The sequence below is a fragment of the Heterodontus francisci genome, chromosome 10 (genome assembly GCF_036365525.1).
Source record: "Heterodontus francisci isolate sHetFra1 chromosome 10, sHetFra1.hap1, whole genome shotgun sequence".
NCBI lineage: Eukaryota > Metazoa > Chordata > Chondrichthyes > Heterodontiformes > Heterodontidae > Heterodontus > Heterodontus francisci.
The window spans coordinates 113,436,619-113,455,042 of NC_090380.1; the positions used below are offsets into that span (position 1 = coordinate 113,436,619).

Below are 18,424 nucleotides of genomic sequence, written 5' to 3' on the forward strand. Positions count from 1 at the left end.
GATGTAAATACATTGGAGGCAGTACAGAGAAGGCTTACTAGACAAATACCTGGAATGGATGGGCTGTCCTACGAGGAAAGATTGGACAGGCAAGGTTTGTAACCGCTGGAATTTAGAAGAGTAAGAGGCGACTTGTTTGAAGCATACAAGATCCTGAGGGGTCTTGACAGGATGGATGTGGGAGAATCTCGAACTAGGGGTCACTGTTTAAAAATAAGGGATCGCCCATTTAAGACCGAGATATGGAGAAATTTTTTCTCAGAGGATCGTGAGTCTATGGAATTCTCTTCCTCAAAAGGCAGTGAAAGCAGAGTCTTTGAATATTTTTAAGGCAGAGGTAGATAGATTCTTGATAAGCAAGGGGGTGGAAGGTTATCAGGGGTAGGTGGAAATGTGGAGTAATCAGTTCACTGATTAATATTGCACGGCGGAGCAGGTTCGAGGGGTCGAGTGGCTTCTGCTGTTCCTAATTCATATGTTCATATATTGATGCCAACATGCTAAATAAACCCGGTGATAACACTGCTGGAGCGATCAGTGTCTTAGCAACTAAATGCTCATCTAAAATTCTGTGACCTTTTACTAGCATGTAACCCATCCGTAGCTGAATATGATATTCTGCATACAACTAAATGTACTGACTTGGCACTGGCAGGCAGCCATTAATCCAACACAATGCTTCGCATCCCACCCAAGAGTATCAGCATTAATTTCAGTGATGTCTAAATACATCATAACTTCATAACAATTCGTTTTCCTTTTTTCAATTTTGCGAGGAGGGAACAAATGACAGCCTGGACCTGAGCTGGAAGCACAGAATTATAAAAATTACAGTGCAGGAGGCCACACAGCCCAACACATCTATGTGGGTGCTAGCTCTTCAACTGGAATGATCTTTCTAAAGCAATTTCCATATATTCTTCTCTATTCATTCCTTTCAAATACCTATCCAATTTATTTTTAAATGATGTCGTAGTCACAAACTCAATACATAATTGTGAGAAAGCATTTAGAATTAGAACATTACAGCGCAGTACAGGCCCTTCGGCCCTCGATGTTGCGCCGACCTGTGAAACCATCTGACCTACACTATTCCATTTTCATCCATTCTGTACTCTAATAAAAGGACTGGGAAAAATAAATACTTCTGACCTACGAGCTCACTTTTTAAGTGATAATTTGGAGTTCATGCCCCTTCTCGATTTCTCAAATGGTAGAAATAGTCACTAGTTATCTGCCCAGTTTTCCATAACGTAGAGAATCTCTATCAGATCTATTTCAGTGAAAAAGCACCAATTCTTCTGGCCTTTCTTTAGAAAATATGAGCTTTTCTGTGCCCACAAACGAGACTCCAGGATGGTATGTTGCCTCCCTGGTGCTGGGGTCAAGGATGTCTCAGAGCGGCTGCAGGACATTCTGTAGGGGGAGGGTGAACAGCCAGTGGTCCTGGTACATAACGGTACTAACGACATGGGTAGAAAAAGGGATGAGGTCCTGCAAGATGAATTTAAGGAGTTAGGAGCTAAATTAAAAAGCAGGACCTCAAAAGGTAGTAATCTCAGGATTACTTCCTGTGCCACGTATTAGTGAGTATAGGAACAGGCGAATAGACCAGCTGAATGCGTGGCTGCAGAAATGGTGCAGGAGGGAGGGATTTAGATTCCTGGGACATCGAGACCAGTTCTGGGAAAGGTGGGACGGGTTACTGATGTCCTCGCGGGGGTGTTTGCTAGTGCTGTTGGGAGGATTTAAACTAGAGTGGCGGGAGGATTTAAACTAGAGTGGCAGGAGGATGGGAACCTGAGAGGGGAGACTGAGGAGGAGGAAACAAGGAAAGAAACGAAAGACAGGAAACAAAAAGGAAAAAGTGGAAGGCATGGAAATCAAGGGCAAGAAACAAATAGGGCCAAAGTGCGAAATAATGCTAAGGTGACTAAGAATGTTAAAAAGACAAGCCGAAAGGCACTGGTTCTCAATGCGAGGAGTATTCCCAATAAGGTAGACGTATTAACCGCACAAATAGATGTAAATGGATACAATATAGTTGCAATTATGGAGACATGGCTGCAGGGTGACCAAGGATAGGAACGGAACATCCAGGGGCATTCAATATTTAGGAAGGACAGGCAAAAAAGGAAAACGGGTGGAGTAGCGTTGTTAGTAAAAGAGGAAATCAATACAATCATGAGGAAGTATATTAGCTCAGAGAATCCTGATGTGGAATCTGTAAGGGTAGAGCTAAGAAACACCAAGGGGAAGAAAACGTTGGTGGGGGTTGTATACAGACCCCCAAACAGCAGTGGTGATGTAGAGGATGGCATTAAACAAGAAATTAGAGATGCATGCAATAAGGGTGCAACTGTAATTATGCATGACTTTAATCTTCATATAAATTGGGCAAACCAAATTAGCAATAATACTGTAGAGGAGGAATTCCTGGAGTGCGTGCATGATGGTTTTTTGGACCAATACGTTTAAGAACCAATTAGAGAACAGGCCATGTTAGACTGGGTATTGCATAATGAGAAAGGATTAGTTAACAATCTTGTTGTGCGGGGTCCCTTGGGGAAGAGCGACCATAATATGATAGAATTCTTCATTAAGATGGAGAGTGAGAGTCGATTCCGAGACTCGGGTCCTGAATCTAAATAAAGGAAACTATGAAGGTATGAGGTGCGAGTTGGCTATGATAGATTGGGGAACGTTACTTAAAGGGTTGACAGTGGATAGGCAGCGGCTAGCATTTAAAAAGCAAATGGTAAGTTACAACAATTGTTCACTCCTGTCTGGCGCAAAAATAAAACAGTAAGGGTGGTTCAACCATGGCTTACAAAAGGAATTAGGGATAGTATTAGATCCAAGGAGGAGAAATATAAAATGGCCAGAACAAGCAGCAAACCTGAGGATTGGGAGCAGTTTACAATTCAGCGAAGGAGGACAAAGGGATTGATTAAGAAGGGAGAATAGAGTCTGAGAGTAAGCTTCTAGAGAACATAAAAAATGACTAAAAGCTTCTATAGATATGTGAAGAGAAAAAGATTAGTGAAGACAAATGTGGGTCCCTTACAGTCAGAAACTGGGGAACAAAGAAATGGCAGACCAATTAAATATATACTTTGGTTCTGTCTTCACAAAGGAGGACACAAATTACCTCCCAGAAATGTTGGGGAATACAGGGTCTAGCAAGAAGGAGGAACTGTATGAAATCAGTATTAGTAGGGAAATGCTGTTGGGGCAATTGATGGGACTGAAGGCCAATAAATCCCCAGGGCCTGATAATCCACATCCCAGAGTCCTTAAGGAAGTGGCCCTTGAAATAGTAGATGCACTGCTGGTCATTTTTCAAAATTCTACAGACTCTGGAACAGTTCCAACGGATTGGAATGCAGCTAATGTAACCCCACGATTTAAAAAAGGAGGCAGAGAGAAAACAGGGAATTATAGACCGGTTAGCCTGACGTCAGTAGTGGGGAGTCCATTATAAAAGATGTAATAGCAGAGCACTTGGAAAACAATGACAGGATCAGATGTCAACATGGATTTACAAAAGGGAAATCATGCTTGACAAATCTACTGGAATTTTTTGAGGATGTAACTAGTAAAATAGATAAGGGAGAGAACCAGTGGATGTGGTGCATTTTGACTTGCAGAAAGCTTTTGAGAAGGTCCAACATAAGAGATTAACATGCAAAATTAAAGCACATAGGATTGGGGGTAAGGTACTGACATGGATAGAGAACTGGTTGGCAAACAGGAAACAAAGAGTAGGAATAAACGGGTCTTTTTCCGAGTGGCAGGCAGTGACTAGTGGGGTACCACAGGGATCAGTGCTAGGACCCCAGCTATTCACAATATATATTAATGATTTAGATGAGGGAATTAAATGTAATATAGCCAAGTCTGCAGATGACACAAAGCTGGGTAGGAGTGTGAACTGTGAGGAAGATGCAGAGAAGCTCCAGTGTGATTTGGACAGTTTGAGTGAGTGGGCAAATACATGGCAGATGCAGTATATAATGTGGATAAATGTGAAGTGATCCACTTTGGTGGCAAAAGCAGAAAGGCAAATTATCTGAATGGCGACAGATTGGGAAAGGGGGAGATGCAGTGAGACCTGGGGGTCCTTGTGCACCAGCCACTGAAAGTAAGCATGCAGGTGCAGCAGGCAGTTAGGAAGGAAAATGGTATATTGGCCTTCATAGCGAGAGGATTCGAGTGCAGGAGCAAGGATGTCTTGCTGCAATTATACAAGACCTTGGTGAGACCACATCTGGAGTATTGTGTGTAGTTTTGGTCTCCTTATCTGAGGAAGGATGTTCTTGCTACGGAGGGAGTGCAGCGAAGGTTCACCAGACTGATTACTGGGATGGCAGGGCAGACATATGAAGAGAGATTGGGTCGATTAGGCTTGTATTTGCTATAGTTTAGAAGAATGAGAGGAGATCTCGTAGAAACCTATAAAATTCTAACAGGACTGGACAGACTTGATGCAGAAAGGATGTTCCCAATGGTGGGGGAGTCCAGGATGAGGGGTCACAATCTAAGGATAAGGGGTAAGCCATTTAGGACTGAGATGAAGGGGGATTTCTTCACCCAGAACCTGTGGAATTCTCTATCACAGAAAGCAGTTGAGGCCAAATCATTAAATATATTCAAGAAAGAGTTAGATGTAGTTCTTAGGGCTACAGGGATTAAGGGATACGGGAAGAAGCGGGAACAGGGTACTGAGTTTGGACGATCAGCCATGATCGTATTGAATGGTGGTACAGTCTGGAAGGGCCTAATGGTCTACTCCTGTTCCTATTTTCTATCTTTCTATGTCCTTGATGGAATCATGACTATTAACACTGCCTTTTGCATGGTTCCAATATCATCCTTACAATAGGGTGCCCAAAACTGCATGCACTACTCTAATGCTGGCCCAATCACTGTCTTGCACCAGCACATTGTTACGACCAGGTGAGGAAGAGGTCTAGGGTTCCCTTTCAGCCTTCACCTGGTCTTAATGGAACAGGGTTTTTTTTTTTTATAAACACACCATGATTTTTAGCTCCCCCTTGGTGAATCCTTGTTCACCACTTTCCAATTGTAAGGCAAAGAAACCAGAACACACACACAGGTTTTCTTCGGTTTAAAGAAGACAGACTGAAATTTTATTAAACTTAAAAATTCTAATTTGGTTAAAACCTATGGCTACACGACGCACCCCATGCATACGTGATACGCACATGAAAATAGAGACAGAAAAGATAAAAAAAATAAAGTGGAAAGGTTTGAGGCAATATCTGAAGAAATTTTGGTTACGGGTCTTCGGATTCACTGTATAGACCTTGCTTGTAGGTAGATCCTGCTTTTCGTTGGGGCCCAGTATTCTTCTTAAACCTTGTTCACTGTAGGAGACCTTTCTCTCTAGGATTCATATGTCTTCAATGGATTCCAAAGCTGGTGAGAAAGAGATGGGAGCAGACAGGAGGAGAGGAGGTCTTTTTCAATCCAGGAGCAAAGAGCTTTCTGCCAGTTCAAACACTGTCTCTCCAATTAAAAACTCACCTAGTTGGCCAGCAGGGTGGTCACGTGACCGACTGGTTTGACCTAGTCTGTTCTGTGTATTGTCGGGGAGCAGGGGATAGCTTCTTTGTTCCAACACTGTCTGCTAATGTGCAAAAATGTCTTTCTGGCCAGTGGCCTGGCAATTCCTTGTAATAAGCCTCTTCTTCACAGCAACAGTTTGAAATTTAATATCCAATTGGCGAAATTAACATGCCTCATTCTTGGCAGGTGGGGGCCTACATGACAACACCAAGATGGAAAATTATTCTGCAGTTCTTTTCATGGAGGAAGGCAGGGAACATATTTGGAGAGAACACCAAAAGTAGTCATCGCCATTACCATAGAATCATATACCACAGAAGGAGAATAAGAGGGAAAATTCTACTTGACCTCACCCTCAGCAATCTATCAGTCGCAGATACATCTGTTCATGACAGCACTGGAAGGAAAGACCTCCGCGCAGTCCTTGTGGAGACCAAGTCCCGTCTTCACACTGAGTACACCCTCTACCACGTTGTGTGGTACTGCTTTCGTACTGAATGGGATAGGTTCAGAATGGATCGAACAGCTCAAAACTGGGCACCCATGAGGTACTGTGGGCCATCAGCAGCAGCAGAAGAATTGGATTCAACCACAATCTGCAACCTCACAGCCTGGCATATCCCTCACTCTACCATTACCATCAAGCCAGGGGATCAACCCTAGTTCAATGAGTAAAGAGCATACCAGCGGCAGCACCAGGCATACCAAAAAATGAGGTGTCAACCTGGTGAAGCTGTAACACAGGACTACATGCATGCTAAATAGCAGAAGCAGCATGTAATAGAGCAAAGTGATCCCACAACCGACGGATCAGATCAAAACTCTGCAGTCCTGCCACATCCAGTTGTGAATGGCAGTGGGCAGATAAACAACTAACCGGAGGAGGAAGCACCACAAACATTCCCATCCTCAATGATGAGAGAGCCCAGCACATCAGTGCAAAAGACAAGGCTGAAGTATTTTCAACTATGTGCAGCCAGAAATGTCAGCTGGATGATCTATCTTGGCCTCCTCCTGAGGTCCCCAGCATCACAGATGTCAGTCTTCAATTTGATTCACTCCATGATATCAAGAAATGGCTGAACATGCTGGATACAGGAAAGATTATGGGCCTTGCCAACATCCTGGCTGTAGTACCAAAGGCTTGTGCTCCAGAACTAGCCATGTACCTAGCCAAGCTGTTGCAGCACAGCTATAACACTCGCATCTACCTGACAAAATGGAAAATTGCCTAGTTATGCCCTGTACACAAATAGTAGGACAAATACAATCCGGCCCAATTCCACCTCATCAGCCTACTCTCGATCATCAGCAAAGTGATGGAAAGTGTTGTCGACAGTGCTATCAAAAAGCACTTGCACATCAATAACTTGCTCACTGATGCTCAGTCTGGGTTCCACCAGGGCCACTTAGCTCCAGACCTCATTACAGCCTTGGTCCAAACATGGACAAAAGAGCTGAATTCAAGCGATGAGGTGAGAGTCACTGTTCTTGGCATTTGGCCCAGTTTGGCATCAAAGAACCCGAGGAAAATTAAAGTCAATGGGAAATCGGGGGAAAACTCTCAATTGGTTTTAGTCATACCTAGCACAAAGTTGTGGTCATTGGCAGCCAAATATCTCACCCGCAGGACATTGCTGCAGGCGTTCCTCAATGTCGTGTCCTAGGCCCAACTATTTTCAGCTGATCTTTTTACCTCTATCATAAGGTCAGAAGAAGGGATGTTCGCTAAGGATTGCACAGTGTTCAGTATCATTCATAACTCCTCAGATACTGAAGCAGTCCGTGTCTGCATGCAGCAAGACCTGGACAACATTCAGGCTGGGGCTGCTAAGTGCTAAGTAACATGCAAGAAAACGACCATCTCCAACAAATGAGAATCTAACTGTCTTTTCTTGATCTATATTAACGAACCAAACTTGATTGTACAGGGCACAATTTCAAAATGTGCAGATGGCAAAATTTGGAAGCATTGTGAACTGAAGTGGTAGATGAAGTTCAATGCGGAGAGGTGTGAAGTGATTCATTTTGGTAGGAAGAACACAGAGACAATATGAAATAAAGGGCACAACTCTAACGGGCACGCAGGAGTAGAGGGACCTGGGTGTACACGTGCATAAGTCACTGAAGGTGGCAGAACAGGTGGAGAGCATGGTTAATAAAGCATACAGTATCCTAGGCTATATCAACAGAGCATGGAGTACAACAGCAAGGTGGCTATGTTAAACTTGTATAAAACACTGGTTCTGCCTCAAGGGGAGTATGGTGTACAGTTCTGGGTGCCGCCTTTAGAAAAGATGTGAATACATTGGAGAGAGTGCAGAAAAGATTCAGGAATGAGGAACTTATTTAAAAAGATAGATTGGAGAAGTTGGGACTATTTTCCTTGCAGAAGAGAAGGCTGAGAGGAGATTTAATAGAGGCATCAAACATCATGAGGGGTCTGGACAGAGTAGATAGGGAAAAACTGTTCCCACTCGTGAAAGGATCAAGAACGAAAGGGCAGAGATTTAAGGTAATTGGCAAAAGAAGCAATGGTGACATGAGGACAACCCTTTTCACACAGCGAGTGGTTAGGATCTAGAATGCATTACCTGAGTGTGTGGTGGAAGCAGGTTCACTCGAGGCATTCCAAATGGAATTAGACTGTTATCTGAAAAGCAATAATGTGCAGGGTTACGAGGAGAAGGCAGGGGAATGGCACTAAGTGAATTGTTCCTTCAGAGAGCTGTTGCAGGCACATTGGGCTGAATGGCCTCCTTCTGTGCTGTAGTGATTCTGTGAGGAGGATAGTGATAAACTTCAAGAGGACACAGGACAAGCTGGTGCAATGGGCAGACAAGTGGCAAAATAAATTTAATGCAGAGAGGTGTGTAGTGATTCATTTTTTAAGAACAAACAGCATCATTTTTTTTTACTGTTTAATTAAACTAAGAAAAGGACACAAAAATATAGCAGGCTACTCTGATCTGTACACTGGGAGTATATATAGATACAGGAGTAACGCATGGGGTTGGGGGGGGTCTAAATAATGTTATGCGAGGCAACGTAAAATAAAGGGTACAATTCTAAAGGGAATACAGGAGCAGAGGAACCTGGGAGTATATGTGCACAAATAACTGAAAGAGGCAGGCCAGTTTGAAAAAGTGATTGTTAAAGAATATGGGATCCAGACTCTATAAGTAGGGGCAAAGAGTACGAAAGCAAGGAAGTTATGATAAATCTGTATAAAACACTGATTCAGTCGCAACTGGAGTATTGTGTCCAGTTCTGGGCACCACACTTTAGGAAGGATGTTAAGGTATTTGAGAGGGCGCAGAGAGATTCATGAGAATGGTTCCAGGGACGAGAAACTTTAGCTACTTGGATAGATTGGAGAAACGGCATATGTTCTCCTTGGAGAAGATTAAAAGGAGATTCGATAGAGGTGTTCAAAATCATGATGTTTCCAGACAGAGTAGATAGGGAGAAACTAGTCCAGTTGGCGGAAGGGCCGAGAACCAGAAGACACCAATTTAAGGTAACTGGAGAAAGCAAGGGCAACACGAGGAAAGACCTTTTTTTTTTTAAACGCAGCAAGTGGTTAGGATCTGGAATGCACTGCCTGAGAGTGTGGTAGAGGCAGATTCAATTGTGGCTTTCAAAAGAGAATTGGACATTTATCTGAAGAGAAAAGGTTTGCAGGGCTGTGGGAAAAAGGCTGGCTGAATTGCTCTGCACAGCTGACACAGACACAATGGGTCAAATGGCCTCCTTCTGTGCTGTAACCATTCTATGATTCTATGAATGAATTAACAAAAAAGATTTGCCCTATCAGGCCTATGCAGGCTCTCTGAAAGAACTCTCCAATTGGTCCCATTCCCCCTCTCTTTCCACATACCTGCAAATCTTTCCCTTTCAAGTACATATCCAATTCCCTTCTGAAAAATTGAATCGGCCTTCCCTGCCCTTTCAGGCAGTGTATTTCAGATTTACATTCTACCTGTGCTCCTGATAACACATTTGTGAAAGGAATCTGAAATGTGTTATGTGTTATGACATTGTCTTATCAATCTTTGTTACTGTGTGTTAATGACAGATTTTGCAGACACTTATTCCAACATTGCATATTGAACCTCTGGCATGGCCTTGCTAACAATAAGACACCTCAGAGAGGATGTGGGGCTACGGGAACATTAGCAGTAACACAGCCTCCCCTGACCAAGGAGATTAAGACACTGAGGAGTTAAAAGACATTACCCAGTCCTGCTTTTGAACGCTATCCAGTAACCCCAGCTGGAAAGTGTACATGGGTGGAAGTTTAGTGAGAACAGAATCAGGTCAGTTGTCATGACTCTCTTTCCCTGCCCCATCCCCCTCTCCAAATTCCATACATGAACAGGCTGTGATGCTCACACGTGAAGATTAGTCGGAATTATCAAAGGCTCATTGCTGCTCAAGGAACAAGAGTCAGTGACATGGGAGAGAAAATTCAATAAAGAAATATTTAAAACCTGTACCATACAATGGACTGCCTCACAACGCTGTATTCCACTCAGCTCTACCTCTACAGAAGTACAGATTTCGAAAGGAAACATATCTAATGTTGGACACTGTGTTTTGAGTTTTGCAAGCACGGGCTGGTTGAGTACGGCCTGTACCTTGCCCATAGCGAACTGCGGAAGGGGCATGTTGTTTGATACAATCCGCCAGTCTTTGACCCTACAGTCTATATACCTAGCATCACACTGGCATTGAAATTCATATGCTACATTACTCATTTGAGAGATAGGCAGGACATCTTTTTGGCTTGACAGCAGCATCCTGTCAGTGGCGAACACCACACGTGTTGCTACTGCATAGTAGCAGCGTGAAACAGCTAGCTTTACTCGTTGCTCAAATTTTTGGGATACATTACCATTCCAGGTAATTTGAGGCAGAAAGAACATGTACAGAAATTGAGCCTGTTGCAGCTGGTTCATTCCTCAGGGCAAGGCCTTGACCAATCAGAGTCAAGCCGCCTGGCTTAAATTTCAAATAAAGTTTGGCAGTTAATTGTCAGTCACCGTAAACGGGTGCATTCTCCATGGCTACGCCTCTACCAATCAGAGTTCACTTGCCAACCAATCAGCACTCTCTTCTTATGCAGTATAAGTTGTTGTTTTCCCTCACATTGACTATTCTTGCGTATTGTCTTGATGAGTGCAAGATGCAAAGCTTTGACAGCATGTCTCTATTTTCAGCAATACTCAAGTTCTGTACTACCAAACATCTATTTGTACACGTGGTTAAGGTTTCTTCCCAACTAGTATGTTCCCCAGTCAGATCATTCATTGTAAAGGTGTGTCAACACACTGATACTATTCATTATGATGGATGATAGCAATCTCTCACTGCCCAGAAACATGATACCCATCAGAAGAGTAAAATGGACATAATTCCCAGCATAAACTACTGTGTTGAAATGTCTACTCCCTTGGATCTAAGGGTCTGATGTGAAATGAGCATCGCCAGTCTCAATTCCAGGATGGATCAGCTCACAGCATAAAACTGCCCCTAATTCAACACAGATGGACACTAAGCTGCCAATCCTAGAGTACGCAGAGTGCCTGGCTTGTTAAATTAAAAGAAAAGCATCACTAATTAGCAATGCTCATGATACTGAGCTGAGAAATATTGAGGCAGAATTCAGGAGAGCTTTAACCTGCATCTGGCTTTATTGAGGAAAGTACTTGCGTGTAATTTCTGTGGCCAATACGGAAGGCAAACTCTATAAGGTCACATCCTTTGTAACCTAAGTGCAGTGGGCCCCTCTAGTATGTACTTAAGTACTGTTTAACTTGCTAAGACTATTCAAAGCTGAGTGGGAACCCCAGCCCTTCTCTTCTAAATTCTATTAATGAGCCAGACTGGCTGGTCGATCATGTCCTCGGGTACTGTCCCTTTTGTCTGGATCAGCTATTGTTCTGCCAAGTCCACCATAGTCAGCTGATTCGATTCCAAACTTTCATGGGCAGGAGTGTGATCTTGCGTCAAAGAGACCAGGCTTATGTATATAAAGAAAGCTGTAGCATGGTATCCTTTTCCTTCTGGTCACTTAAAAGCTTCTGAGTAAACTCAGTTAACTCAACAGGAAGCAAACATACTTTATTCAATGCACTGAGTTGCGTGCAATCTCCATTGTAGCTGCTACCCAGAGTTCTGCAAAGACCCCTTACCTCATAAGCACTATTTCAATAGGTTAAACACCTGCAGTGCAGCCCAACTTTACTCCCTACTTATACTAGCAGCACAGGGAGCTGCTGGATATAAATACGCTGTCACAGGTTGCAAATTGAGGTACAGTATTCCCAAAGTCCAGGTAAGTACAGTAATAGCTGGGAACCTTGCACTCCTGCCGCAGAGAAAGATACATGTCAATATGCTAGAATATCAAGGGGAGGAAGTAACACAACAACCATACAAGGGCCTCATCTGGAGTACAGTGTACAGTTCTGGGCGCCACAGCTATATGAAACGAGTGCAGTGAAGATTCATCAGGCTATTACCAAGGGTTCGATTATGAGGAGAAATTACATAATCTAGGCTTGTACTCCCCAGAATATAGAAGTCCAACAGGTGACCCAATTGAGTTTTTTAGGATCTTGAAAGAAATCTATAGGGTAGCTAGAGAGAAGCTGGTGGAATTTTGTAAGACAAGGGAACATAACCTTAAAATCAGAGCCAGGCCATTTAGGAGAAGTTGGGAAACACTGCTTCATGCAAAGGGTCATAGAAATGTGGAACCCTCTCCCACAAAAAGCAGTAAACGCTAGCTCAATTAATAATTTACATTCTGAGAGACACAGATTTTTGCTAGCTAATGCTATAATGGGATATGGAGCCAAGGGAGGGGGGATGGATGGAGTTAGAATGTAGATTGACCAAGATCTCTGAATGATGCAAAAGGCTCGGGGGCTGAATGGCCTAACCCTGTTTCTATGCAAAGGAAAGTTGTTCTAGAGGTTTCTAAGATAAAGTAGGTAAATTTATGACGAACTGATAAGAATCATAGAATGATACAGCAAAGAAGGAATTTGGCCATCATGCTTTCATCAACTCTTTTAAAGAGCTATTCAATTAGTCCCACTCCCCTGCTCTTCTATCAGCCCTGCAAATATTTTCCCCTCAAATATTTATCCAATTTTCTTTTGAAAGTAGCTACTAAATCTGCTTCTCCAGAGAACAACTCACCGTATTAAAAAAATTTCTCATTTCCACACAGCTTCTTTTGCCAATTACCATCAATTTGCGTCCTTTAGTTACTGACCCTTCCGCCAGTGGAAACCATTTCTCCTCATCTACTCTATCAAAATGCTTCCATGATTTGATCACCTCTATTAATTCTCCACTCCAAGGGTAACAACACAAGCTTCTCTAGTCACTCTATGTAATTGAAGAATCTTTGTGCTTATGGTGTAAATGAACTTTCAAAATTGAGACACACCTTTTTAATTAATGCACATAGTGCATCCCCTTGACAGCCAACAGCATCACCATCACTGAATCCCCCACTATCAACATCCTAGGGGTTACCACTGACCAGAAACTGAACTGGAGTAGCCATATAAATACCATGGCTACAAGAGCAGGTGAGAGGCTAGGAATCCTGAGGCGAGTAACTCACCTCCTGACTCCCCAAAGCCTGTCCACCATCTACAAGGCACAAGTCAGGAGTGTGATGGAATACTCTCCACTTGCCTGGATGGGTGCAGCTCCAACAACACTCAAGAAGCTCCACACCATCCAGGACAAAGCAGCCCGCTTGATTGGCACCCCATCGACAAACATTCACTCCCTCCACCACCAACGCACAGTGGCAGTAGTATGTACCATCTGCAAGATGCACTGCAGCAATGCACCAAGGCTCCTTAGACAGCACCTTCCAAACCCGCAACCTCTACCAACTAGAAAGACAAGGGCAGCAAATACATGGGAACACCACCACCTGCAAGTTCCCCTCCAAGTCACACACCATCCTGACTTGGAACTATATCGCCGTTCCTTCACTGTCGCTGGGTCAAAATCCTGGAACTCCCTTCCTAACAGCACTGTGGGTATACCTACCCCAAATGGACTGCAGCGGTTCAAGAAGGCAGCTCACCACCACTTTCTCAAGGGCAATTAGGGATGGGCAATAAATGCTGGCCTGGCCAGCGTCGCCCACATCCCATGAATGAATAAAAAAAAAAGTTACCACTTTTTCAAGTAACTGCCAGTTAAAACAGCTGAATAAAATTTTGACTGATTCATGGAATAGCAAGTATTGCACAATGACAGCTTTTGGAGTGGGGAAACTGAGCGATTTGTTTGGTCAGTATGCAGTTTTTTGGCTACTGATTGGTCACTTTTCCTCTCTCTGGTAAACTGAACTTTTTTTTGTGCAATTAAAAGCAAATCAATCAGATCTGTGAACCAATCAGCATTCTACATCAACAGCCAATCAGGACTTTGTTTTTGCTAGAACGACACATTACAGCTATGAAAATCACGATGATAAAACGTAAAAGACTTTTATAAAAGCTGCGTTACAATAGATCATACTGTTGTCACTGAGTTACATAGGTTCATTTTGTTTTTCATACAATCCACAATAACCCACAAAGTGTTTGTACCAGTAAATGCCAAGTGCAGTAGTGTTACTGACCTAGCAATCCAGAGAACTAGACTAATAATCCAGAGTACAATTTCAAATCTCACCTTGGCAGCTTGAATTTAAATTCAGTTTAAAAAGAACTGGAAATGGAAGATCTTCTATTAAAAGTGACCATGAAGGCATCGGATTATCGTAAAAACCCAACTGGTAACTCACGAAGGAAATCTACTACCCTTACTTGGTTTGCCCTATATGTGACTCCAGTCCCATATCACTCTTAACTATCATCCAAAGTGACCTGGCAAGTCACTCAGTTGGCTCACCACCTTCTCAGGACATCTTCAATAGGTAGTAAATGCTGGCCTTGCTAATGATGCTTCTCAACCCAAGATTGTAAATTACATTCTATGCATTCAATTCATTTTTCACTAATTTTCTCCTCTATGCTCCTAAAGGGACTGATTCACTCTGGAGTACAAAAATACTTGGTCTAGACACGTATTTCAAGTGCCGCATTCAAGTGGCCAGCCTTCATGTGTGAGCCAACAGAATCATACAGAAAACAATGAGGACATTCGGTTCATCGTGCCTGTGTCGGCTGTTTGAAAAACCTATCCAATTAGTCCCACTCCCATGCTCTTTCCCCAAAGTCCTGCAAATTTTTCCTTCTCAAGTAAATATCCAACTCCCTTTTAAAAGTTACTATTCAGTTTTCTTCCATCACCCTTTCAAGCAGCACAATCGAGATCATAACAGCATCCCAAGCTAAGCATCAACTGATTCTTCAACAGGATAGGCTATCATGGCCAAACCCACTCCTTATCCAACAGCAACACACACTTTTCAGCAGTAGCCTCTGAGCAGTGATCAGGAGTGGGAAACCTGGCTCAACCCCTCTCTAGTCCAGGACCCTGCAGACAATTGCAGGACTCCAACTGACACCCAGATTAACTCAGCACAGGCCAAGAATCAAAGGTTGGATCTTCTGGCCAGTCAGAAATCATTCATCAGTTTAACTGTACCATTGGTACCACACATGAATACTGTCAAAGAGGAAGGACAACTGACGTCCCTAAGGCATCTGCAAAAAGGTACTAATATGCCAATTTGAGGAGTTGGATTACCTTCTATTACCAATCCATCTGAAATCTTAATTAAAAATAGAAAATGCGCAAAACGCTTGGCAAGCCTGGCAGCATCTGTGGACAGAGATTATTTCAGATTGATAACCTTTTTTCAAAACCATCACATCAGCCATCTCAATTTCTCTGCTCCTCTCACTCACTCATCTCTCTGAACTTGCAGCTCTCCATTCTCTCACATCCTAACATTATCATTAAACCTGCTGACAACAGTGGCACTGTCACTGTGTGGCAAATATTTGACAGAAGTTCATCGACCTGAAACGTTAACTCTGTTTCCCTCTCTACAGATGCTACCTGACCTGCTGAGTAATTCCACCATTTTCGGTTTGAGTTCCAGCATCTGCAGTATTTTACTTTTCCATCCGACCTCTAGCTTGTCATCTTCCAAATATCAGTAAGGCCAGAATTATATTTTCACCATGCATGGAACTTCTGGCTCAAACTGGATGCGGAGTTCACAAACCCAGTTTGTTGCAACATGATGCATTTCTCATAAAAACTATATTTTGATCAATCCTTAAAAGTGTCCCACCATAACCAGGTCATAATCCTGGCATTTCCTACCTAAAACCATCATGGGAACACCACCACCACCAAAAGGAACAGCCCACCGCTGTTATCCCAGGGCAACTTCCCTTGCTAACAGCACTGTGGGTGTACCTACACCACATGGACTGCAGCAGTTCAAGAAGGCAGCTCACCACCATCTTCTCAAGGGCAATTAGGGATGATCAACAAATGCTGGCCTTGTCAGCGACACTCCCATCCCATGGAAGAACAAAAAAAACCTAGGGGCTGGGAAATACATGTCACCTTGCAAGAGTAAACCATCGCCACCCTGAGAACAAATAAAGTTTGCAGATATAGGAATACTAATGCGTGGTAAATTGCAATGTAGTTGTGAGCTGAACAAGGTGGTCCTTCTATTATAAACTGTAGAGTACCTGTAAAGCTTGTTGCAGTAACTGGATGTCATTGGTACCAGTGACTTCCCTCAGTTGGTTCAGTAGTGTCTGCTGATGCTGGAGAATAGAAAAAAAATTAAACAGCCATTACTACAGAAAAATCCCATTTCCCGCATTTAAATAAAAACTTGAAACTGAGACATGAAGTTAGATTAAACTTACACAGAATCTTGGCTAGACCAAGGTACGGTAGCATCGTGGTTATGCTACTGGACTAGTAATCCAGAGGTCTGAACTAATGATCTGAGGAACATGGGTTCAAATCTCACTATGGCTTTTAAATTAATTAAATAAATCTAGAATAAAAAGCTAGTATCAGCAATAGAGACCATGAAACGACTGAATTGTTGTACAAGCCCATCTGGTTTACTAATGTCCTTTCAGGAACGAAATCAGCCGTTCTTACCCAATTTGGCCTATATGTGACTCCACACCTACAGCAATGTAGTTGAATCTTAACTGCCCTCTGAATTAGCCTAGCAAGCCACGCTGTTGAATTCAAGAAGGCAGATCACAACCACCTTCTCAAGGATAATTAGGGATGGACAATAAACCCTGTGAATGAATTTTTAAAAATACTGTGCACAGTTCTGGTCTCTGTCACAAAAGGATACAGAAGCACTGGATAAGGTATAAATGAGATTTACAAGGATGATACAAGAATTGACAGTGTACAACAATCAGGAAACACTAAATAGGTTAGTGCTCTTTCCTCTAGAAAAAAGACTCAGTGCTGACCCAATAGATGTCTTCAAAATTATGGAAGAGTTTGGTAGATTCAGAGAGATAGAATCATAGAATGGTTACAGCACAGGCGGCCATTTGGCCCTTCATGTCCAGGCTGGCTTGCGGGAAGAGCAACTCAGCTAGTCCTACTCCCCAGCCCTTTCCCCACAGTACTGCAAATATTTTCTCTTTAGATAATTATCCAATTCAGTTTTGAAAGCCACGACTGAATCTGTCTCCACTACACTCTCAGGCAGTGCATTCCAGATCCTAATCACTTGCTGTGCAAAAATATGCTTATTAACCACTTTCCCAACCTGCCATGCCACCTTCAATGATTTGTATATATATACCCCCAGGTCCCTCTGCTCCTTCATCCCTTTTAGAATTATATCCTTTATTTTATATTGCCTCTCTTCGTTCTTCCAAACAAAACGTATCACTTCACATTTCTCTGCACTAAATTTCATTTGCCACGTGTCCTTCCATTCTATCAGCCTCTCTGTGTCCTCTTGAAGTCTATCACCATCCTCTTCACAGTTCACAATACTTCCAAGTTTTGTGCCATCTGCAAATTTTGAAATTCTGCCCTGTACACCCAGTTCTAGGTCATTAATATAGATCAAAAAAGCAGTAGTCCCAATACCAACCCCTGGGGAACCCCGCTATGTACTTTCCTCTAGTCCGAAAAACAGTCATTCACCATTACTCGCTGTTTCCTGTCACTCAGCCAACTTCATATCCATGCTGCTACTGTCCCTTTTATTCCAAGGGATTTAACTTTGATGATAAGCCTGTTACGTTGCACTTTGTCAAACACCTTTTGGAAGTCCACGTACACGACATCAACCACATTATCCTCATCAACCCGCTCCATTAGCTCATCAAAAAACTCAATCAGGTTAATTAAACATGATTTGTCATTAACAAATCTGTGCTAGCTTTGCTTAATTAATCCACTTTTGTTCAAATGACTGTTAATTTTGTCCTGGATTATCATTTCTTAAAAAACTTTCCCACCCAAGGTTAAACTGACTGGCTTGTAGTTACTAGGCTTAGCTTGTGGGAGACACTAAAACTAGGGCTCATAAATATAAGATAGTCACCAACAACTCAAATAAAGAACTTGGGAAAAACATGATTAACCGAAGAGTGGTTAGAATGTGGAACGCACTACCACAAGAAGTAATTGAGGTGAATAGCATAGATAAATTTAAGAGGAAGCTAGATAAGCACGAGGGAGAAAGGAATAGGATATTTTGATAGGGTTTGATGAAGTCAGATAGGAGGAGGCTCGTGTAATGCATAAGTACTGGCATGGACCAGATGGGCCGAATGGCCAGTTTCTGTGCTACAAGTTCGATGAGCCATTTATTGCCACA

At 42.7% G+C, this 18,424-nt stretch overlaps 1 protein-coding gene across 8 annotated transcripts in view; it reads right to left on the reverse strand.

Annotated features, from left to right (window-relative positions):
• Positions 1 to 18,424, reverse strand: part of usp25 (ubiquitin specific peptidase 25) — a 193,253-nt gene that overhangs the window by 159,832 nt on the left and 14,997 nt on the right. For 7 of the 8 annotated variants that reach the window (XM_068041275.1, XM_068041274.1, XM_068041273.1 and 4 more), the window contains exon 2: positions 16,296 to 16,373. In XM_068041275.1, coding sequence (XP_067897376.1) covers positions 16,296 to 16,373 — 78 coding nt within the window. Of the gene's footprint in view, positions 1 to 8,186; positions 8,246 to 16,295; positions 16,374 to 18,424 lie in introns of all 8 variants that reach the window. The other variant, XM_068041270.1, reaches the window with a different exon arrangement.